The sequence below is a fragment of the Harpegnathos saltator genome, unplaced genomic scaffold (assembly GCF_003227715.2).
Source record: "Harpegnathos saltator strain DR-91 unplaced genomic scaffold, Hsal_v8.6 scaffold285, whole genome shotgun sequence".
Taxonomy (NCBI): domain Eukaryota; kingdom Metazoa; phylum Arthropoda; class Insecta; order Hymenoptera; family Formicidae; genus Harpegnathos; species Harpegnathos saltator.
This window is the reverse complement of record NW_020230078.1, coordinates 622,783-630,533: the sequence shown is the minus strand read 5'-3', so window position 1 is coordinate 630,533 and position 7,751 is coordinate 622,783. Positions and strand designations below refer to the sequence as shown.

The following is a 7,751-nucleotide window of genomic DNA, read 5'->3' as shown; positions in this document are numbered from 1 at the left end:
GACGTCACGTTCGCGTCCACGCTGAAATTATTCGACGAAGGAAACCCGAGCGCGGAGCGAGCTCTCGTTGCAAAATCACATCTCTCCCTTCTTTGCCAGCTTTATCTCCGTGTATTATACCAAAATGATAAATATCCGCCTGCATCTGTGTTTATTCGAAACAGCCCGGAGCCTAAAATTCAGCGCATGCTTTGGTCCAACTGTTTTCCGCATCGTCTTGTTATCTTTGTTGCTGTGCGCGCGATATACACGGGAAATATTACGATAAAATTTAATGCACCGCACGCGGCTAAGGTTCCGCGGCGGCCGGCTCGACTCGCGATTCGCGCTTCGAGAGGCCGCGTATCTGCCCCGACGTGTGTTTGGGATTCTTCTTCCGCTGGGAGAAACGGACGACCGGGGGAAATTGATACACGTATTTAACACTCCCTTCGCAAGCGCTTGGCGAAGCTCTCCTCTCCCGTGTGCGTTGCATCCTTGACGAAGCGTTATGATGCGTTTTGCATATCGTGCGAGACGCTCTCGCGGAGTGCGTCTCGCGCGCTCGCGTTTACGCGCCGCGCCGCGCGCGGAGAATTGGCTCGGCGACGAGGAAAAACGAGAAAAGAGTCTTTCGCGCGAGACACGTTTCGCGTATCCGGTCAGCTGCAATAAGCTGCAATCGGGCTACTTCCGTGGATTCAGACAGTGCGAAAACATCCGGAGCGAGAGCCGCGTGCGACGAGGAAGAAGTTTGCGACGTCCGCTGCGAAAGAAAAGAAAATTACGTACCGCGCCCAAACGCGACCAATCGATCGCCGGGAGAAGAGAGTTTAGCCCGGCGCGGATCTTTCCCGTTGCCGCGGTGAAAGTCCGAGTGCAGGAGGCGCAAACGTTCGCGACGGACGTGAAGATGAGCGCGAACTACCTAGAGCCGTTTTCCTCAGATCGCAGAATTGCCCGTGAGTTACTTCCCCTTCGCGAATGGCGACGACGATTTCGTCATCAAGTAATAGATGCCGTCGTTGAAGGCCGTCTTGGGACCGCCCATTATAGATTTCGGCTGCTTGTCGCACCAGCCCAGCATGTAAGACAAGAAGGAATCACACTGGGTGCCGACGAAACCTACCGGGCTGTTGACGGACTCGGCAAAGAACATGTACGAGCGTGAATGAGAACACGCGCCGCCGACGTCCAAGCCACAGCCTTTCTGGCTGCTTCCCCCGTTAGGATAGAAGTCGGAATGGCCGATGTCAGACATGAAACCGAGAAGACCACCGTTAGTGTGGATGATCTCGACATGACTCGCGTCGTTCTTCGATATCCTGGACCCGGGGCCAGCCAAGAGGAAACCGGGCAGGGCTGGGTCCAGTCCTGAAAAATACGAATTCGCAGCGGATTAACGGCTGCTCAGCCGGCCAACGATCTCACATCGTGAACGTCAGAAACTCACCGACGACGTAATTGACTCGGCCGTTGGAATTGTGCGCGGCTATTCCGACTACGTGGGCGCCAAGCGAGTGTCCGACCATTGTAGCCTGGGACGTATCCATTCCATGTTTCTCAAGAAATCTGATCATAGAAGCGACAAATTTCCCGACCGCTTCCACATGACTGCTAGCCCAGATGTACAGCTTCATGCTGATGTTGCTCCAGTCGATCACGATGACGTTGTAGTCGTCGTGTTTCAAGTAAGCTGTGGGCACAGGAAGCGACGAGCACATTCGCGACGGTTCATTGTGAAGTGAAAGGTCATTTCTCGACAACGTCGTAATAATTGACCCGGTATTACATCTCTTTCGTATCGAGAGAGAGAGAGAGAGAGAGAGAGAGAGAGAGAGAGAGAGAGAGAGACAGAGAGAGAGAGAGAGACAGAGAGACAGAGAGACAGACAGACAGACAGAGAGAAAAAGAGAGAGAGAGAGCTAGCTCCTTATAACAACGTAGCCCCTTATACCTTGAGATTTGTAAACCTAGCGATTATTACGGAGAGAAAAAATACCCGTTTTACGTACCATCGCGCACCAAAGTGCATGCATCGCTCTCGTAAGAATTCATCCATCCGTGAGTGACAAAACGCGTCGGTTTCTTCGGATCGAAGAAGCTGTTCTTCAGAATCTCCTCGTCGTTGACGTAGAGCATTTGAGGATGGGTGGGATTTTTCCATGTGTACAGATAGAAGAAGACATTTTTGTCCATGTCATCGTCTGTTAACCCTTCAATCTCGCCGTGGTCCTCGAGCGTCAATTTGACTAAATTGTTGTCATTGTCGTATACATGTGGTTGCAACTTTTCAATCAAATCATAATCGAACGCACTAAAGAGAGCGTTAGCAAGCGTATTCTTCTTCGCCGGGCGTCCTGTGAATCAGAATACAAAAATTTCAGCGCTACTTTCTCGTCATGTAAAGTTAGAAAAAATATATATATACGGATAGAGCGTATTAAATAGAATTTGGATGACACACAATCGCGCATTTAAATATGTATCAAAATTGTCGCGTAGAACCGTCAATCATCTGTCTTTTCCGTTCTCTCGAATGATCAAGTGAATGAAATGTTTACCGGCCACGCAGCAGATGCTGAAGCAGAGCAAGAAGCTAATCAAAACACGAGCCTCCATGTTCATAACAGTTCTGATGCTACATTGGACAGGCCGGCGCTTATAAAGCGATTACTCCGCCGCTTTGATAATTCATTTTTGAGATAAGATAAATCTACCCTCCCGCTCAAATGTCTCGCGAGTTACACTGAAATTAGCAATATGCTCGTTTTGCTGGCAATGTTTGCCTACGCGTGTTCTTTCACCGGTAGTATTTCGCCGACATTGACTTTGACTGACGACATGCATTTACGTTGAACATACAACGTTTACGCTTTTATTGACTCTCGCGTGCAAATAATCTATATTACTGTTGTATTTGCCGTAATCGTAAAAATTATTTGCTTAAGTTTTCACGAGAGCACACCTAACGCTGTAAGAAGGGTAATATTTGAAATTACAATGTGTATAATTAAATTACGTCAGATGTTCTTTTCACATGCATTAGAAATGACACACAGAAAACTTTTTACGGTCGGTAATAAATGCGTCGGTCCAAACATTGTCGAGCACACATGTGTGAATTTTTTATCCAGGTTCAATTCAAGGATATTAACTAAAAAAAAATTGTTTAATCCGACAGTAACATCAATCGAGATAAGATATTGGCTGTACTTTCTATTAACTGCTTTTGTTATCATATCGAAAAACCTGCAGCTTTCCGCATCTAATTTTTGCGTCAGTGATCAACGTTAATTCCAGTGGATTAATAACCGATACGTTCAATCGATAAAAATATGTTAGATTTGATAAAGAACTTGATGAGACGCTTGAAAATTTAATCTGACAAAAATCATGCGTGCAGTGAGAAAAGGGCTCTTTTCTAACACCAAAGTCTCTAATGCGTTGGAGTTACAAAGTGCTGTCGCAACGAAGAATATCCTTTCACTGTGACACGCAAAACACTAAAACTACAACGGGACGTACATTATCGCAGCGCGATAACCCGATAAATCGCGTAATTTAAATAATAAATTTGTTTAAAATGATCAATAAGTTCATTCAGCGCGCGTGTCATTATATCTCTTGAAAGAGATTAATATTTTTGAGGCCATTATTATATTTTATTGCATTAATAATCGTGCTAATATTGTGTTAATAATATAATTAAACCATCGGGCACAGCAAATAGAATTTTTGCACGCGGTCCGCGCTTTCAACTGTAATCTCGTTTTAGACGGTCAATTATTTTTGTTGTTATCGGCAATATCAATCATTCTTATAAAACATATCGACAAGTAGAATACACAATTATCGATGAAAAACAGTCACTTTAATTTTTCAGCTGCCTCACAATAATACAGTTCAGTATTGGACAGCTGTTCAGCCGCGATAACGAATGCTTGGTCGAAAGCGACGGTACGATATTGAAGGAATCTCCTTCACTGCGAGATAATGCACTTTAAGGCGCCAAAAATAAATGCACAACGAAAAGATAAGAATTAAACAAAGATGACTACGACACGTCAGCGACGACTCGCGCATTAAATGTCCGAACGCGACAATGTGATATCATGTCCGATAGAATGCAATCTTCTGAAAATATATTAGAAGATAACGTCTCTTTAAAATCATAAAATAATATAAAGAACCGAGATAAGAATATTAAACGAGCACAAAGTAAATACGATACGCCTATGATAATTCCGTGCGTCTAGTCGTATTAATCAAGATACGGTCGATATGGTCACGAAGAAAGAAACGCAAAATATTTCTGCGGGAACGCAGGAACCCCTCGCGTTTGCCTAGATCGATCTTACGAAATTGGCGTGTCGTACAACGAAACGACCGACGTCTCGTCAACGACATCGCCGATGCGCGAAGGTCATCGGCAGTAAGTCGGTTTTTCTTATCGATAATTTATGATATCACAATATCAGCGACATCAAAGACGACATGGCCGTTATTGGCACGAGTATACCGATGCTTATCTCCGGTGTTTCGAAACGCATTTCGCGACGTGTATAAATCTCAGACGGGCATTGTCGATGAAGCATCAATGTCAAACACCTGACGAGGAATTACGATAGCGGGCGATATCGGGATGATTTGATTGACCGGAGCGGTATTTCGTTTTACGTGCGATTCCGATCGCGTCGGAGTGAAACGCGCGCGCCGGCCGATGCGCGAGATATACGACTTACGCCAGGAGACGCGCGAGATGGAGAAAACGTCCTCTCCTAAATGCGCGGGCGCGCGCGCGCGCGCGCGTTTTCCCACCGAGACATTTAATTCGCGCGGGGACTCGCGGGTTTTATTCGTAATTGAGTCCTACGGCGGCTCGCGTGCGGTCCGTCGCGCGTTTACGTAAATTTTAAAATACTCCAATTAGTATAATGAAATTAGAGCGCGCTTATGAGAATTTTGTGGGCATTAGCCGGGGAAACGAGGAGAGAGACGGTAGAGGAGGAGAAGGAGGAGGAAGAGAAGACGGGCAGCGTTAACGTGTGTCCATGAGCATTTTCACTCGTACATTGACGCGACAGACAGTTAAGCGAGAGCGGTAGGATTAAGAGACGAAGACCTGTTGTATGGCGTGTATTCTTTTTGAAAGCCGCGGCGGGTTCTCGCCCCCCGGCGGTTGCGTTTCTCAGACAGAATCAAACAGGTTCGTGCGCGGCATAGAAACAAGTTTTAACGACCCGTTTGAAATTTTTATTATACGCCGGATGAGGGAGAGAGAGAGAGAGAGAGAGGGGGGGGGAGAGGGAGAGAGAAAAATCATTCTGTCGCTTCACGGGATGCATCCAATACAAATACTCTCCGATGTGTAGCCGGCTATCGCCTTTGTTCCGACGCATTTACAGGTGTTGAATATTAAAATGAGATGGGTTTATCGGAAAAATCATATCGCGGGATGCGATCGGCTCGCGTTTACCAGTGCGCTTCTCGTTTACTTTCGCCTATTGCGTTATTTGCGGACCGATACGATCCCTCCCTCCCCGCACGATTTGACGAAAAGTTTGAGCTCGCAAGCAGGCGTCGTATCTTCTTTTAGCGCACTTTTGTGAAAACTAAAGAAAAAAAGGAGAAAGTTTGTCGGCCGTACACTTTTGTATCAGGCTTCTCCGGAAAATTGACTTTTTTTATCCGCGAGAAAGAAAGGAAAAAAAACTTTTTGCATTTTTTGACAGAGTGTGGGTTACTGTGCTGGACCGGTGCAAAATTATGCTTAGATGACCAAAGACTCGGCCGTTCACGATGCGGGCGCTTGCGTGAAGCTCGAAAATGAGGGGGTGGACGAGGGAGATAGCAAAGTGGGTGGTGGTGGTCTGGGGGTGAAGGGGGGTTTGGAGCTGTGAAAGCGAGGGCGCCTGCAGTGACTAGCCTCCATCGATTTACCGTGCGGCGCCATCTTGCCACCCTACGCCACGGGGGTTGACCACCCCTCTGCCACCCTCCTGCCTCTCTCCACCGCCGCCCGTCGGGGTCACCCCCCTCGAGGCAGAGGCAGACATTTTGAAAAATGATTCCGAAAGTCATCGTGGCCCGCGCTGGCGTTTTTTAGCGAGCTCGGCTCGGCCCAGCCCGCCCGGCTCGCCGCCCGACGACCACCCCTCTCTTTTTCACGCTCGCGGTCTTTCTCGCGCCGAAAGAGCAAGAGAAGAAAAAGCGGTCGGACTGACAAAAAGAGGGAAAACTATCGCGGCAAAAGACGCGGAAATAAATGAGCGTGCGGCGCGTTTTCGTCGAGGGCGGCGGGAGGAGGGGGGGGGGAGGTGTCCCCACACGTGTCCCGGTTATTAAGGCTTGAGCGACGAGATTTTCGCGACAGCGAGAAGCCCCGTGTGTGCCGCGACAAAACGCGTCGATCCTTCCACCGTGTTCGCTGACAAAACGATCGTTTCTCGGCAAATAGCAACACATTATTCACGGTCACGTTTATTATTCGAAAATCGCTACGCTCGCAGTATACGCCGCAACGACGACAGTGCGTTTTCCTCCCTTTTCGCTCGTGCTTTTTTCTTTTTCCCTCTTCCTCCTCCCCCCATCCTGCCCCCCGTCTTTCGCTTTTCTATTTCATTTCCAGCGCGCATATCGAGAACGCGTCGATACGCGCAATTTTAAATACGGCCGTAATGCGCAAAAATGATTGAATGATTAAAGCAGTCCTATCGCTGGTGTGCGTTTGACTTCTTGTTGAAATATCGACGGCCAGAGCGCGGGCGTGTTACTTCGTTTTACTTTAATTTATATGGCGCGATATCGTCGTTGCACCCGGACAATTTATGATTACTCTTATATAACGTTTATATAATGCCGGCTGAATTTATGATCATTCTTATGTACTCCTGTGTAACGTTGCGCGTCGAGCTATCTCCCCGATTATGCATAGACGTTGCATTATCTACGTTTAAATACTAAATACTTGACTTGCTAAAATTACTCAATTGTCGGGGAACTTGAGCGTCAAACGAAGCGATACGACGATAATTCCATTATTTTTTTGCCTAACATGTACACATATATAAACATATACACAATATATACACAAGAGATATCGAGTCGTATACTCCGAGCCGCGGAGTTTTCTCTCCGGTTGTCGCTATTATTCCGTGCGTTCGAATTGACGAAATTACGGAGCACTCAAGAAGATTCCAGCAATTCGCTGAAAGGATGTGATATTTTAAATGGACGGTTGCAGCCTGTGGCTGGACAGTCTGAGTTGAAAGAGGCGAGGAACAAAGGTCGACAGGAGAGAAAGATTTCAATCGCATTTACCAATCGTAGAATAAACAATACGGGCTTTCGAGAATGCACAGTGCGGTCGATCGGCTCTCGATTAATCAGAAAAAAAAATTCTCGTTTTTGCGAAAAAAGGATCACCATTCGAGACGGCGATGGGGGAGGAAACAAGAGAGGTCCTGAAGTCTCGCGGGAGATGCGCGACCCGTAGAAATAAAATACGCGAAATACGCGATGAAAATAAATCCCGCGTACGAGCGCGGGGGGCGCCGGGCTGTCAAATAATATTCATTCGCGGCGTCATCATTATTAACGTAATAATGATTCGACGAAAACAAAGACGCGAATTGGCGTACGTTTTTAAATAACGTCTCTCATTTGTATGCCGCCAGTGTAGCGTGCCAGATCTGCATTGAGAGACGAAAGTATGTCAAAGAGAATCACGACACCTTTGAGCTCATCGCGCGAGTGCAATGCGCAAATGA

The 7,751-nt window shown here is 47.0% G+C and overlaps 1 protein-coding gene across 1 annotated transcript; it reads right to left on the bottom strand.

The window, feature by feature from the left end:
• Nucleotides 1-493: 493 nt before the first annotated feature.
• LOC105192487 (pancreatic triacylglycerol lipase) lies at nucleotides 494-2,601 on the bottom strand. Its single transcript, XM_011156656.3, has 4 exons — nucleotides 2,544-2,601; nucleotides 1,995-2,339; nucleotides 1,433-1,675; nucleotides 494-1,353 (listed from the first exon to the last, which is right to left on the bottom strand). Exons 1-4 carry the CDS (start codon nucleotides 2,599-2,601, stop codon nucleotides 947-949), a joined length of 1,053 nt encoding a protein of 350 aa, XP_011154958.3. The 3' UTR covers nucleotides 494-946.
• Nucleotides 2,602-7,751: the final 5,150 nt, after the last annotated feature.

What these genes read in the sequence shown, in the direction of transcription:
- LOC105192487 (XM_011156656.3), bottom strand. Translation starts at nt 2,601, where the DNA reads ATGGAGGCTCGTGTTTTGATTAGCTTCTTGCTCTGCTTCAGCATCTGC. An exon ending in CAGCATCTGCTGCGTGGCCG is followed by an intron (nt 2,340 to 2,543) that starts GTAAACATTTCA and finishes TCTGATTCACAG; the next exon opens with GACGCCCGGCGAAGAAGAAT. An exon ending in ATGCACTTTGGTGCGCGATG is followed by an intron (nt 1,676 to 1,994) that starts GTACGTAAAACG and finishes CTGTGCCCACAG; the next exon opens with CTTACTTGAAACACGACGAC.